The sequence below is a fragment of the Athene noctua genome, chromosome 37 (assembly GCF_965140245.1).
Source record: "Athene noctua chromosome 37, bAthNoc1.hap1.1, whole genome shotgun sequence".
Taxonomy (NCBI): domain Eukaryota; kingdom Metazoa; phylum Chordata; class Aves; order Strigiformes; family Strigidae; genus Athene; species Athene noctua.
The window spans coordinates 605,019-619,896 of record NC_134073.1 but is presented as its reverse complement, the minus strand read 5'-3'; the positions used below and the strand labels follow the sequence as shown (position 1 = coordinate 619,896).

At 71.1% G+C, this 14,878-nt stretch overlaps 3 protein-coding genes across 3 annotated transcripts in view; 2 read left to right on the top strand and 1 right to left on the bottom strand.

Moving 5' to 3' along the window:
- Nucleotides 1-6,914, top strand: part of LOC141972927 (uncharacterized) — a 49,009-nt gene extending 42,095 nt beyond the window's left edge. Inside the window, exon 6 of the mRNA XM_074930989.1 lies at nucleotides 5,075-6,914. Within this exon, the coding sequence (XP_074787090.1) occupies nucleotides 5,075-6,763 (1,689 nt within the window). The 3' untranslated portion in view covers nucleotides 6,764-6,914. The remainder of the gene's footprint in view (nucleotides 1-5,074) is intronic.
- On the bottom strand, nucleotides 39-9,850 carry LOC141972928 (uncharacterized). The gene is made up of 3 exons (XM_074930990.1): nucleotides 9,684-9,850; nucleotides 7,806-8,899; nucleotides 39-2,698 (listed from the first exon to the last, which is right to left on the bottom strand). The coding sequence occupies exons 1-3, from the start codon at nucleotides 9,733-9,735 to the stop codon at nucleotides 110-112; spliced, it is 3,735 nt and encodes a 1,244-aa protein (XP_074787091.1). The 5' UTR covers nucleotides 9,736-9,850; the 3' UTR covers nucleotides 39-109.
- Nucleotides 9,851-10,061: 211 nt separating this feature from the next.
- On the top strand, nucleotides 10,062-14,467 carry MAPK7 (mitogen-activated protein kinase 7). Its single transcript, XM_074930995.1, has 7 exons — nucleotides 10,062-10,113; nucleotides 10,584-10,787; nucleotides 11,105-11,270; nucleotides 11,617-12,980; nucleotides 13,473-13,900; nucleotides 13,982-14,109; nucleotides 14,237-14,467. The coding sequence occupies exons 2-7, from the start codon at nucleotides 10,589-10,591 to the stop codon at nucleotides 14,382-14,384; spliced, it is 2,433 nt and encodes an 810-aa protein (XP_074787096.1). The 5' UTR covers nucleotides 10,062-10,113; nucleotides 10,584-10,588; the 3' UTR covers nucleotides 14,385-14,467.
- The last annotated feature ends 411 nt before the right edge of the window (nucleotides 14,468-14,878 follow it).

Here is a 14,878-nt window from a genome sequence, read left to right as displayed (position 1 = left end):
TCACGTCCCGCAGAAAACCAAAATCCACCCAAAACCGCTCCAAAACAACCCGAATTTAATCATGGGGAGGGAAACAGGACTCCCCCGCCCCGCCCCGGGACAAACCCCGTCACCCATCGGCCTCGGCACCCCCGGGGGAGCGGTGTCGGGGGGCGGCAGGTCGGTGCCGGGGGGGCTGAGACCCCCGGCGCTGCCCCCCGACTGCCTGTGCGGGGTGACACCGCGCTGGGGTGTGGGGGGCCGGGGAGGACTTGGGGACCATCCGGCGGGTGCTCGGGGGACCGCGGGACGGAGCGGCGGGCGCCGGCGAGGGCTCCAACACCGTCACCTCCGGCTGTCCAGCGTGGGTGGAGGCTGAAGAGGACTCGCACCCCGTTTCCCGCGGGTTGGGGTGTACCGGGGACACCCCTGGTGCCGATAACGCCATCTGGGGCGACGGGGAGGACTCCAACACCGTCACTGGCGCGTTCAGGTGCCCCGGAGGCGCCTGTAGCACCGACAACGCGGTCTGGGGTGTCGAGGGGGACCCCAACACCGTCTCCATGGCCTCCAGGCGCCCCATCGACACCTCCACTGCCTGTAACGCGGCCGGTGGTGCCAAAGAGTCCTCCTGCATTGGCTCCATCGCGTTTAGGTGTCCCGGAGGTCCCTGATCCACCTGTAACGTTGTCGGTGGCACTGAGGAGTCCTCCGACAGCGCCTCTGTCCCATCCAAGGGTCCCGCAGATTTTAACTCCACCTGTAACGGCGGTGGTGGTGCCAAAGAGTCCTCCGACACCGTCTCCGCCGTGTCTAGGTGCTGTACAGACCCCTCTGCCGCCTGTAACGTGGTTGGTGGTGCCGTAGCGTCCTCCAACACCGTCCCCGCTGCGTCCAGGTGTCCCCCAGGCTTCTCCCCTTGTAACGTCGGTGGTGCCGAAGAGTCCTCGGACGCCAACTCCATCCCATCCAGTTGTCCCACAGACGCCTCCGCCGCCTGTGACGCAGTTGGTGGTGCTGGCGAGTCCTCTGACGCCGTCTCCACGGCATCTGGCTGCGCCGGTGCTCCCTCGTCCACCTGTAGGTCACCGGTGCCAGGGGGGTGCAGGCGCTGGTGTCCCAGGAGCTGCCGGCGCAGGCGGAAAGCCTTGGGGCAGAGCCCGCAACGGTGCCGGCGGCGCTCAGCGTGGGTGCGCCGGTGGTTCTTCAGGGCCATCAGGTTGTAGAAGGCCTTGTGACAGGCGGCGCAGCGGAAGAGGCCGGTGGTGTGGGTCTGCCGGTGGTTGACCAGGCTGCCGGCGTGCTTGTAGCTGCGGCCGCACACCTCGCAGCGGAAGGGCCGCGCCGCCGCCTGTCGCCGCTGCTCCTCCGCCTCCTCCTCCTCGCCGGCACAGGCGTCGCACGCCGGTTCCCCCCCAGGAGCCGCCGCCGCCGCCGCCGGTGGTGCCGCCACCGCCGCCGCCGGGGGTCCCGCCTTGCAGCGGGGGTGGTTGCGCAGGTGGTTGCGGTACGCGGCGAGGTTGGGGTAGCGCCGGGCGCAGACGGCGCAGGGGAAGACGCCGGTCTGGTGGGTTTGCCGGTGGTTGACCAGGCTGCCGCCATGGCGGTAGGTCTTCCCGCAGACGCTACAGGCGTAGGGCCGCCGCTCGCCCCCCGCCACGTCGGCCAGGGCGGCCGCCTCCTCGGCGCGGTGGCTCCGGCTGTGCTCCCGCAGGCTGTCCAGGTCGGCGAAGGGCTGCCCGCAGTAGCCGCAGATGTGCCACAACTCCTCGCCGGCCGCCTCCCCCCAACACCCCTCTGGCACCGCCGCCGGCGCCGCCGACACCGCCGCGTGCTCCTGCCGGTGGTGCCGCGCCAGGTCGGCCTCGCCGGGGAAGATGCCGCCGCACAGGCTGCAGAGGAAGGGCCGCTCCTCTTCCTCTCCCTCCTCCTCCTCCTCACCCGCAACACCCCGCGGCCGCCTGTGCCGGCGGAAATGCGCCTGCAGCGCCGGGAGGCCGCCGAACTCCTTGGGGCACAGCGAGCACTGGTAGATGCCGGGCGGCGGCGGCGGCGCGGGCGGGGCGGTGGCGCAGCCGTTGCGGCGGTGATGGTGCCGGTGACGCCGCCGGCGGTGCCCCCGCAGGTGTCCCTTCAGCGCGCCCAGGTTGGAGAAGCGCTTGGCGCAGAGGCTACAGCCGAAATCGCCCGTCTGGTGCGTCTGCTTGTGGTTGATCAGGCTGCCCGAGTGCCGGTAGCTCTTCCCGCACACCTCGCACCGGTACACCCGCTCGGCGGCGGCGGCGGTGGCGTCGGCCGCGCGTCGCGGCGCCACCCGCCGCCCTCGCCGGTGCCCCCGGGCGTGGGTGCGCAGCGCCATCAGGTTGGGGAAGTGTTTGGGGCAGAGGGAACAGGCGAAGACGCCGGTACGGTGAGTGTGCCGGTGGTTGGCCAGGCTGCCCCGGTGCCTGTACCGCCGGCCGCACTCCCCGCAGCCGTACAGCCGCCCCGACGATGCCGCCGCCGCCGCCCGTTCGCCGCCGCCGTCGGCCCGTCCGTCCGCCTGCGCGCGGCGGTGGGCGCGGCGGTGGCTGTTGAGGGCCGCCAGGTTGTAGAGCTGTTTGCCGCAGGCGCCGCAGCCGTAGACGCCGGTCTGGTGGCTGCGGCGGTGGTTGACCAGGCTCCCCGCGTGCCGGTAGCTCCTCCCGCACTCCCCGCACCGGTAGCGGCGGTCGCCCGCCGCCGCCGCCGCCAACAGGCGCTCGGGGGACGGCGCCGGCGACGCCGCCATGGCCGGACGGGTGGGGGGGGGGGGGGTGGTGTGGGGGTGTCTTGGTGTCCCACAATGCACCGCGGTCCAAACAGCGCCGGGGGGGCGGCGGGACTGGAAGACAAAGGGTTAAATTGAGGAAAGTGACCAACCGCCCCCCAAAAAACTCAACGATTTCTCCCCAAAAAACCGCGGCGCCCCCCACCCCCCGACCCACCGATTTGGGGGGGTCCCGTGTCCCCCCCACCGCCCCGGGACCCCCCGGCCCCGCACCGGCACCTCCTTTTGTTGCGGGGAGACCGGAAGCCGCCGTTAGCCCCGCCCCTTCCGCTTTCCCCTCCCTCCCGGAAGCCCCTCCCCTCCACACGGAGGGCCACGCCCCTCACGCTTCCGCCACGCCCCCCGCCCCCCCCGCGGTCCTAGCGCCCGTCGCGCCGCACCCCGACCGCAGCGCCCCCAAGGTAAGGACGGGACCCCCCCCCCCCATTCCTTTTCCCGGGGCATCGCGACCCCCCCTCGGCCTCCCCCCCCCTTCCCCGCCCCATGGTGCATTGCAGCACCCCCCCCCCTATTGCACGGCCCTTCCCGGGGTGCATTGCGGCCCCCCCCGCATTGCACGGGACACCCCCGTACCCCCCCCCATTGTACCCCCATCTCGGGGTGCGTTGTAGACACCCCCCCCCCACCCCCGAACCCCCCTTCCCATGGTGCATTGCACGCCCCTCCCCCTCCTGTGCCACCATCTTGCTGCCCGACAAAAGGGGGGGGGGGACACGGGGGGGGGTGGGTGTCGCTGCCCCCTATCTGAGTGCAGCGTCTCGAGTGCAGAATGGGGTAAAATGGTGCAAAATCGGTGTAAAAGGGGGGGCGGAGGATGGGGGGAGGGGGGGACACACCCTCACCCTCTCCCCACCCATCTGGGTGCTGTCACCCCCCCCCCAACATGGTGTCGTGTCCGCAGGGGCCATGGAGGAGCCTCGGGAGGGTCCGGGCGGGGACGTCGGTGGTGGCACTTGTGAGGACGTCGGTGACACCCCTGGGGACGTCGGTGACACACGTGGGGATGTTGGTGACACCTTTGGGAATGTTGGTGACACCCATGAGGATGTTGGTGACACCCTTGGGGACGTCGGTGACGCCCCTGGGGACACCTGCAGCGGCACCCGCGGTGACATCAGTGGTAACGCCCCTGGGGATGTCGGTGGGGACACCCCCGGGGACACCCCCGGGGACACCCGTGGCCGTAACGGTGCCCGCGGGGACCTCCAAGATGTCACCCTTGACGATGGCCCTGGGGACAGCAGCAGCGACCCCCACAGGGACGCCCGAGGTGACACCCACAGGGACCTCCACGGGGACACGCGGGACATCTCCCACGGGGGCCCCCCTGGGGACGCCCAGGGGAAGTCGGGGGGGGCCACCACCACCAGGTCCAGGTCCAGGGGTGCCACCACCAGGTCCAGAAGTGCCACCGCGGCCAGGTCCAGAGGTGCCACCACCCCCGCGGCCGCGCCGACCGCCTCCGTGGGTGCCACTGCCACCAGGTCCAGAGGTGCCGCCGCCGTGACCGACGTCTCCGAAACATCTGGAGACGCCACCACCACCACAGGCGTCTCCAGAGAAGCCACCGGGGCCACCACCGCCTCTGGGGGGGCAACCACCAGGTCCAGAGGTGCCACCGCCACCAGGTCCAGAGGTGCCACCGCCACCACCAGGTCCAGAGGTGCCACCACCGCCGCGTCTGGAGGTGCCACCACCGCCACGGTTGCGTCCGGAGATGCCACCGCTGTGGCGGACGCGTCCAAACCAGCCGGAGGTGCCACCACCGCCCCCCAGTCCAGAGGTGCCACCACCACGAGGGTGACACCCAAAGCATCTGGAGATCCCACCACGCCCAAAGCGCCCGGCGGTGCCACCACCACGGACACGTCCGAAGCACCCGGAGATGCCACCACCGTCACGGCTGGTGGCACCGGGGTGGACGCGCCCGGAGATGCCACCACGGACGCCACCAAACCGCCTGGAGATGCCACCACAGGCGCCCCCAAACCCCCTGGAGATGCCACCAGCGCCGCCACGGACCCCCCCTGCTCCGCCTGCCCCCGCCCCGCGTCCCTCTTCCCCTGCACCACCTGCCCCAAGTCCTACGGCACCCTCTCCAAGCTGACCATCCACCAACGCGCCCACACCGGCGAACGCCCCTTTTCCTGCCCGGACTGCCCCAAATCCTTCGCCGACCCTTCCGTCTACCGCAAACACCGCCGGGGCCACGCCGGGCTGCGCCCCCACCGCTGCGGCGCCTGCCCCAAGGCCTACGCCGAGCGCAAGGACCTGCGCAACCACCAGCGCAGCCACACGGGCGAGCGGCCCTTCCTCTGCGCCGAGTGCGGGAAGAGCTTCGGCCGCTCGTCCTCCCTCACCTGCCACCAGCGCATCCACGCCCCGCGCAAGCCCTACGCCTGCGGCACCTGCGGCAAGGCCTTCACCCAGCTCTCCTCCTTCCAGAGCCACCAGCGCGTCCACACCGGCGAGCGGCCCTACCTCTGCCCCCAGTGCGGGCGGATGTTCTCGGACCCCTCCAGCTACCGCCGCCACCAGCGCGCCCACCAGGGCGTCAAACCCTACGGCTGCGGGGAGTGCGGCAAAGCCTTCCGCCAGCCGGCGGATCTGGCCGTCCACCGCCGGACCCACACGGGCGAGCGGCCCTGGCGCTGCGGCGAGTGCGGAAAAACCTTCGTGGCCTCCTGGGACCTCAAGCGGCACCGCCTGACCCACACGGGCGAGCGGCCCTGGCGCTGCGGCGAGTGCGGGAAGAGTTTCGGGGAGAGGGCGGCGCTGGGCAAGCACCGGCGGACGCACTCCGGAGAGAGGCCCTACGCCTGCGGGCGCTGCGGGAAGGGCTTCGGGGGGGCCTCGGGGCTGCGCAAGCACGAGAGGACGCACGGGAAGAGGGAGGAGGGAGGCGGGGACAACGTGGCCGCCGGCGCAGCAGTGGACGTGGCCGCCGGGGCTGGACTCGGCGTGGCTACCGGGGCTGGACTCGGCCTGGCTACTGGAGCTGGCCTCGGCATGGCTGCCGGACTCGGCCTGGGTATGGCTGGAGGTGGCCAGGGCGTGGCTGCCAGGCTTGGCCATGAGGTGGCTGCCGGAGTTGGCCACAATATGGTCGCCAGAGCTGGCCATGGCATGGCCAGCAGCACTGGGCGTGACGTGACCGGTCAACCCGGCCACCTTACGGCCACCAGCGTTGGGCGGGGTGTGGTTGTTGGCATCGGGCACGATGTGGCTTGTCCACCCGGCCACGGCATGGCCGCCGGTGCTGGGCACGACGCAAGTGGCCATCCGGGCCATGGTGCGGCCAGCGGCGTTGGCCACGGCCTGGCTGCTGCCATTGGACATAACGTGGGTGCCCAACCCGGCCACGGCATGGCCGCCGGCGTTGGGCATGAGGCAGGTGTCCAACCTGGCCACAAAGTGGCCGCCGGAGCTGGCCACAACATGGCCGCTGGACTCGGCCACACCGTGGCAGCCCAAGCTGTCCATGACGTGGCCGCCGCTACCGGGCGGGACGCGAGTGCTCAGCCCGGGCCTGACGTGGCCACTGGACTCGGTGACAGCGCGACCACTACCGCTGGAATGGGGCCCATCGTGGCTGCCGGAGACGGGCACAACATGGCTGCCACCAACATGGCCGCCACCATAGAGAGCCCCAACATATCTGCCGCCAACATGGCCGCCACCAACGTGGCCGCCACTGTAGAGAGCCCCAACATGTCTACCGCCAACATGGCCGCCCCCATGGGAGACCCCAAAATGGCCGCTCCCCGTATGGCCACGCCCATCGGTGCCCCAGGGGTGTGTCTGGTGGATGGGGGCGTGGTCCCGCCAGGCCCCGCCTCCCAAGAACCCCGCCCCTTCGCCTGCCCCCTCTGCCCCAAGCACTTCAGGGCCCGGGCGGGGCTGCGCAAGCACCAGCGCCGACATGGCCACGCCCCTTCCCCGCAGGCCACGCCCACCCCAGCCGAAACTGCTTAGCAACGGCCACGCCCCCCCGACTGGCCATGCCCCCTTCCTCGGGGGCGGGGCCTCCCCAGCCCCTCCCACAGCGGCAAACAGGGCGGTTCCTTGCACGGCCCCGCTCCTCTCCCCGCCCCCTTGAGTGTTATTGGCCAATAAACTGCCCAGTCTGCGCCTCCGTCTCCGCCTCTTTGTGACCCCGCCCCCCCGGCAGTGAAAACTCTCCAGTTCTGGGGTTTCACCATCTTTATTTGTGCCCCACCCTCCCCTCCGGCTCCCAGCCAATGGCAGTAGAGCGCTCCTTTGGTGCCCCGCCCATCCCTCCCCGCTGCCTGGCCAATGGCTGTGCAGGATCTTGGCCAATCCATCCCCTGTCAGTGTTTGTCCCGCCCCCTTTCCCGGCTGTTGCCCAACCCCGTGTCAGTCCAACCCCTCTTCCCCACCCCAGCCCCACCCCTACTCTCAGCCAATCCCATCGCAGGATCTCCCCTTCCCCTCAGCCATTCCCTGCCCCGCCCCCCTGCCCATCCAATCCCACATCAACCTCATCCCCTGCCCCGGCCACACCCACCCCTCAGCCAATAGCACCCTAGGGGGGCGTGTCCCTCCTCTGGTGGACAGGCTCCGCCCCTCGGGGGTGTGGCACTTCGGGGGGCCCCTCCACCCCCTCCCGACCCGGCGGCCCCGACGGCGCCTCCGAACCTCGACGCGCCCCAAATCTCCTCTTGGGGGGCCCCTCCCAGCCCGGCTGACCCCCCAGCACCCCCACGCTTGATTGGACGTCCAACATCTCGGTCTTTGGGCGCCCCTCCAAGCCCGGTTGACCCTCCAAGACGCCCACGTTTGATTGGACGTCCAACGTCTCGGTATTTGGGCGCCCCTCCAAGCCCGGTTGACCCTCCAAGACGCCCACGCTTGATTGGACGTCCAACGTCTCGGTCTTTGGGCGCCCCTCCAACGCCTCCAAGCCCAGCTGACCCTCCAGCGCCCCGAACGCCGGTTGCCCCTCCGACGTCCCCGGGCCGGCGCGGCCCAGCGCGGCGCCGTGGGCCTCCTCCAGGTGCACCCGCTCGTGGGTGATGAGGTTGGAGCTCTGGCTGAAGCGCCGCCCGCAGCGGGCGCAGCCGTAGGGCCGCTCGCCGGTGTGGGTGCGCCGGTGCTGCTCCAGGTGGGCGCTGCGGACGAAGGCGCGGCCGCACTCGGCGCAGCCGTAGGGTTTCTCCCCGGTGTGGATGCGCTGGTGCCGCACCAGGGTGGAGCTCATGCCGAAGGCCTTGCCGCACTCGCCGCAGCGGTAGGGCCGCTCGCCCGCGTGCGTCCGCCGGTGCAGCGCCAGGTTGGAGCGGAGGGCGAAGGCCTGCCCGCACTCCCCGCAGGCGAAGGGCCGCCCCTCGCCGTGCGCCCGCTGGTGCCGCGCCAGCGCCGAGCGCAGCCCGAAGGCTCGCCCGCACTCTCCGCAGCGGTGCGGCTGCAGGCCCAGGTGCAGGCGCCGGTGCTTGGCCAAGGTGGCCCCGTGGCCGAAGCGCTTGCCGCACTCGCCGCAGGCGAAGGGCTTCTCGCCGCTGTGGCTGCGCTGGTGCTGGATGAGCTCGGAGCTCTGGACGAAGCCTTTGCCGCACTCGCCGCAGCGGAAGGGCTTCTCGCCGCCGTGCGTCTTGCCGTGCTTGAGGAGGTTGGCGCGCTGGGCGAAGCTCTTGCCGCACTGGCCGCAGCGGTAGGGCCGCTCGCCCGAGTGGCTGGCCTGGTGCTGGAGGAGGTCGGAGCTGCGGTAAAACGCCTTCCGGCACTGCCCGCAGGCGTAGGGCCGCTCGCCGGCGTGGGCGCGCTGGTGCTTCACCAGGTTGGTGCTCTGGCTGAAGGCTTTGCCGCACTCGCCGCAGGCGTAGGGCCGCTCGCCCGTGTGGGTGCGGCGGTGCTGCGCCAGGTTGGAGCTCCAGCCGAAGGCTTTGCCGCACTCGCCGCACTTGTAGGGCCGCTCGCCCGTGTGCGTGCGGAGGTGCTGGGCCAGGTGCGAGCGCTGGGCGAAGCGTTTGCCGCACTGCCCGCAGGCGTTGGGCCGCTCGCCCGTGTGGCTCCGCCGGTGACGCTCCAGCTTCGACCACTGCCCGAAGGCCTTGCCGCACTCGCTGCAGATGTACGGCCGGCCGGGGGGGGCTGCGGCGGCGGCGGGGGGGAGGCGAAGCGTCAGGGGGGGACGCGGGACCCTGCTCTGCCCCACCCCGGGGGGGTTTGGGGGTCCCACAAGGCAGAGTCCCCCCCTCTATCCCCCCCGGGAAGGATTTGGGGCTCCGCAGACCAGTGTCCCCCCTTTAACCCACCCTATGAGGGTTTGGGGGGTCCTGCATGCCTGCCCCCCCCCCCCGCAGTCCCCCTGTGTAGGATTTGGGGTCCCCGGCCCCCCCATGTTAGATTTGGGGTCCCCCCGGCCCCCCCGTGAGGGATTTGGGGTCCCCGGCCCCCCCGTGTAGGATTTGGGGTCCCCCTGCCCCCCCGTGAGGGATTTGGGGTCCCCGGCCCCCCCGTGTGGGATTTGGGGTCCCCCTGCCCCCCCGTGAGGGATTTGGGGTCCCCGGCCCCCCCGTGTGGGATTTGGGGTCCCCCTGCCCCCCCGTGAGGGATTTGGGGTCCCCGGCCCCCCCGTGTAGGATTTGGGGTCCCCCTGCCCCCCCGTGAGGGATTTGGGGTCCCCGGCCCCCCCGTGTAGGATTTGGGGTCCCCCTGCCCCCCCGTGAGGGATTTGGGGTCCCCGGCCCCCCCGTGTAGGATTTGGGGTCCCCCTGCCCCCCCGTGAGGGATTTGGGGTCCCCGGCCCCCCCGTGTAGGATTTGGGGTCCCCCTGCCCCCCCGTGAGGGATTTGGGGTCCCCGGCCCCCCCGTGTAGGATTTGGGGTCCCCCTGCCCCCCCGTGAGGGATTTGGGGTCCCCGGCCCCCCCTCACCTCCCGCCGTGTCCTTGGGGGTCTCCCCGGCGGTGCCGGCGCGGGGCTCCATGGGGCGGGGGGGGGGGACACACTCGGGCCCCCCCGGCGGGCGGGATCGCGGTTTCGGGGGTCCCAGGGGCGCGGCCCCGCCCTACTGGAGCTGACCGCTGGCCCCGCCTCCTCCCCGTGACGTCACTTCCGCCGGCCCGCCCCCAGCAACGCCTCCCCATAGCAACAGCGGGGAGGGGAGGAGGGGGCGAGGCCGCCTCGGCCGCGCCCTCCCCGCGCGGTGATTGGTCAGAGGAAGAAGGTTGGGCGGGGAGTGGGGGCGTGGCCGGGGTGCGGAGCGCTGATTGGGTGAGCGGCGTGGCGGGGGGGCGTGGCCGGGAGGCGCCATATCCGGTCCCCGCGGGGGAGCGGCGGGAGCGGGCGGGGGCGCCGGGGGGAGGTGAGTGGTCCCTGGGGGGGGGGGCTCGGTCCTCCCGTCGCCATGGCAACCGCCCCGTCGCCATGGCGACCGCCCCATCCCCGTGGCAGCCGCCCCTGTGGCCGCGGCTCCGCCCTGGGGGTGATTGATGGGGGGGGGGGGACCGGGCGGTTGGATCCTGGGGACAGGGGGGGGCCCCCCGGGACAGGGGGGTCCCCGGGATGGGAGGGGCCTGGGCCCCCCGGTCCCCGGGGAGTGGGGGTCCCCGGGTGTGGGGGTCCCCTGGATATGGGGGTCCCCGATGCTCCAATCCCCAGGGAATGGGGGTCCCCGGGATTTGTGGGGCCTGGGCCCCCTGATCCCCCGGGAATGGGGGTCCCTGATGCCCCGATCCCACGATATGGGGGTCCCGGGGGGGTACGGGGGTGCCCAGGGATCAGAAACGTGGGGCGCGGGCGGCTGTCGCTCCGTGCCCTGACGAGGTGACGCAGGTGCCATGACGGAGGCGGAGGCGGAGGCCGGGGGTCGTCGGGAGCCCCCCGGACGGGGTTCGGGGGCCGGGGGGGGCCCCCTGGCGCTGCTGAAGGCGCGGGCGCTGGACGTCACCTTCGAGGTGGGGGACGAGTACGAGGTCATCGAGACCATCGGCACCGGCGCCTACGGCGTCGTCAGCTCCGCCCGCCGCCGCGACACCGGTGAGCCCCTGGGGTGGGAGGTTGGGGGGCGCCCAGATATCGGGGTCCCCTTGGGTGGGCGATTGGGGGGCGCCCAGATATCGGGGTCCCGTTGGGTGGAGATTTGGGGGCACCCAGAGACTTGTGCCCCTTGAGTGGGGGGTTCCTGGAATGTTGGGTCCCCTTGGACGGAGACTGGGAGACACCCCGATATCGGGGTCCCGTTGGGTGGGGGGCACCCGGACACCCGCGTCCTTTCTGGGTGCTCGGTTGGGCCCCCTGGGGGGGTTCGGTGGCGGGTGACGAGCCCCCCCGCCGCGGGGTGGCCGGGACGTCAGGCCAACAGGTGGCCATCAAGAAGATCCCCAACGCCTTCGACGTGGTGACCAACGCCAAGCGGACGCTGCGGGAGCTGAAGATCCTCAAACACTTCAAACACGACAACATCATCGGCATCAAGGACATCCTCAAGCCCACCGTCCCCTACGGCGAGTTCCGCTCCGTGTGCGTCGCCCGCGGGCCCCCGCTGCGTCCCCGCGGGGCGGGGCGGGGGGTGGGACATCTCCATCCCCTCCCGGGTGCTCCCCAAGACGGAGCCACTTGGTGACGTTGGGGCGTGGTGGATCCCGTAGGGACGTTCCCAGCGCCCCACATCCACCCGGGGGGCGGGAGGACACGTGGGCCAGAGCCCACCTGGTGACTTCGGGGGTTGGTGGCCCCCGTAGGGACGTTCCCAGCGCCCCACATCCGCCCGGGAGGCAGGAGGACACGTGGGCCGGAGCCCACCTCTCCACCCCACGTGGGCGGGGACGTCTCCAGCCCCACCCGGACGCCCGCTCCCCACCCGCAGCTACGTGGTGCTGGACCTGATGGAGAGCGACCTACACCAGATCATCCACTCGGCGCAGCCGCTGACGCTGGAGCACGTCCGCTACTTCCTGTACCAGCTCCTGCGGGGCCTCAAGTACATCCACTCGGCCAACGTCCTCCACCGCGACCTGAAGCCCAGCAACCTCCTGGTCAACGAGAACTGCGAGCTGAAGATCGGCGACTTCGGCATGGCGCGGGGCCTGGGGGCCGACCCCCGGCACGCCAAGGCCTTCCTCACCGAGTACGTGGCCACCCGCTGGTACCGGGCGCCGGAGCTGCTGCTCTCCCTCCACCGCTACACCCGCGCCATCGACATGTGGTCGGTCGGGTGCATCTTCGCCGAGATGTTGGGTCGGCGGCAGCTCTTCCCCGGCAGGAACTACGTCCACCAGCTGCAGCTCATCATGGCCGTGCTGGGAACGCCGCCGGCCACCGTCATGGCAGCCATCGGCGCCGAACGGGTGCGGGCGTACGTGCAGAGCCTGCCGCCGCGGCCGGCGGTGCCGTGGGAGAGCCTCTTCGGCGACGCCGAGCCGGCGGCGTTGGCGCTCTTGGGTCGGATGCTGCGTTTCGACCCGCGGGAGAGGGTGGGCGTGGCCGAGGCGCTGCGGCACCCGTTCTTGGCCAAGTACCACGACCCCGAGGACGAGCCCGAGTGCGTCCCCGCCTTTGACTTCGCCTTCGACCGCCGGGCGCTCACCAAGGAGGAGATCAAGGCGGCCATCGTGGCCGAAATCGCCGACTTCCACGCCCGCCGCGACGGTATCCGGCGGCAAATCGCCTTCGCCCCGGCCGGCGGGGCCAGCGTTGGCGTCAACGCGGCCAACAGCGCCATGGCCGACGTTAACGTCCCCGGGGGCGACATCAGCGCGACCAACGTCAGCGTCAACGCGACTAAGGTCAACGTGGGCAACGTCAACGTGGCCAACGCCAATGCCAATATGGCCAGCGTCAACGTGGCCAACTCTGGCGTCACCATGGCCAACGTCAGTCTGGGCAACTCCACCGTCAACGTGGCAAATGCCGGCGTCAATATGGCCACCGTCAACATGGCCAAGAGCGGCGTCGGCATGGCCAACGCCGCCATGGCCAACGTCAACGCGGCCAACGTCAACGTGCCCAACGCCGCAGTGGCCAGCGTTGGCCCGGCCTGGCCCTGCGCTGACGTGGACATGCCGAGCCCTGGCCCCGCCCCTGCCCCTGACTGCCCAATGGACTCTCCCCGGGTGAAGGCGGAGCCGGGGGCCCCCGCGGCGCCCAAGCGGGACGGCGCCATCTCTGACGACACCAAGGCCGCGCTCAAGGCTGCTCTGCTCAAGTCGGCCATGAGGAACAAGAGCAAAGGTGAGGGTGGGGTTGGGCCGCCATCCCCAGGGGTTGGGTTGGGTTGGTGGCTCCACCCCTGATCTGGGTCCCAATGGTTGGGTTGCGGTTGGGTTGTGTTGGGTTGGGTTGTGTTGGGTTGTGTTGGGTTGGGTTGCAGTTACATTGGGTTGTTTTGGGGATGGGTTGTGGTTGTGTTGGATTTTGGTTGTGTTGGGTTGGGTTGCGGTTGCGTTGGGTTGTGTTGGGTTGGATTGGGTTGGGTTGCGTTGCGTTGGGTTGTGGTTACATTGGGTTGTTTTTGGGATGGGTTGTGGTTGTGTTGGGTTGGGTTGTGGTTACATTGGGTTGTTTTTGGGATGGGTTGTGGTTGCGTTGCGTTGGGTTGTGGTTACATTGGGTTGTTTTTGGGATGGGTTGTGGTTGGGTTGGGTTGGGTTGTGGTTGCATTGGGTTGGGTTGCGGTTGCGTTGGGTTGGTTCCTCCACCCCTTGGCTCCCGGCTCCCCCCCAGAGCCGCCGTGCGCGGCCCCGGAGGCACCGGAGGGCCGGAAGCCGGTGACGGCGGCGGAGCGGCAGCGGGAGCGGGAGGAGAAGCGCCGCCGGCGGCAGGAGCGGGCGAAGGAGCGGGAGAAGAAGCAGCGGGAGCGGGAGCGGGAGCGGCGCGAGCCCCGGGGCCGCGGCGAGGGGCTGCGGGGCCTCGTCCTCACCGACGACGACCGCCACCTCCTCGAGCGCTGGACCAAGATGCGGGACGGGGCCCCGCCTCGCCCTCCGCCCCCTCCCCGGCCCCCCGCACCCCCTCCTCCCCCTTGCCCCCCACCTTGCGGGGGACCCCCTGACACCTGGCCAGGCCACGAGGGTTGGCCCGAGCCCCCCGCCGCCCCTCTCCCGGCGGACCCCGACGTGGCCACCGTCACCCAGCAGCTCTCCAAGTCACAGGTGGGGGCCCGACCGTGCCGGGCGTTGACCCGTGGCCAATCACCGTGAGCGGCTTCGCCCTCACCGTCGTTGTCCCCGTAGGTGGAGGACCTGCTGCCCCCCGTCTTCTCGGTGACCCCCAAGGGGAGCGGAGCCGGTTACGGGGTGGGCTTCGACCTGGAGGAGTTCCTCAGCCAATCGTTGGACATGGTGGGGGACGCCAAGGACAGGTGAGAGCCGTTGGGCCAGGCCGGGGCCGACACGGACCCTTTCCAGAGTGATCCCCGGGATCTGGGGGTTGTGGGGACCCCCCCCAAAAGGCCTCGTGGCTGAGGACAACCCCCCCCCTCCCTGCAGCCAAGGCGATTCGGCGCCACTCTCGGCCTCACTGCTTGCCGATTGGCTGGAGGTCCATCGCCTCAGCCCCGCCGCCCTCGAGAGCCTCCAGCGCGACCTCCAGCTCGGCTCTCCCATGGTGCTCGCCGACGACCTCCCTGACCCCTGACGGTGCCTTGGTCACGCCCCCCCATCCCTCCCCTTCCTTGGTGCCTTGGCCCCGCCCTCGGCACCCCATTAAATTTGTAAGGAAACGGCCCCGTTTTGTGACACCTCTTGGGCGTCCGGGCGTCGCCCCTGGCTCCTTGGGGATCTATAGGAGCTGTAGGGGACGGTGGGGGGCGGAGGGACCTTGCACGGAGGGGCGGGGCCTGCTGGAGACTCTACGGACCTATCGGGAGCTGTATAGGCTGGGTCTATAGGGTCTGGGTGTAGGGGCTCTATAGGGGCTGTAGGGAGTGGGCGGGGCTATCGGGAGCTCACGGGCTCCGCTGGGTTACGTGACGCCGGGCGCGGCTACAGGGGCTGGTGGGGAGCTCGAGGGAGCTATAGGGGGGTGCAGGGACCCATGGGGCCCCCCGGGAGCACGAGGGAGCTGGAGGGGTGTCAGGGGAGGTACAGAAACCCCATCGCCGCTACTGGGAGGGGGTGGGAGCCTATAGG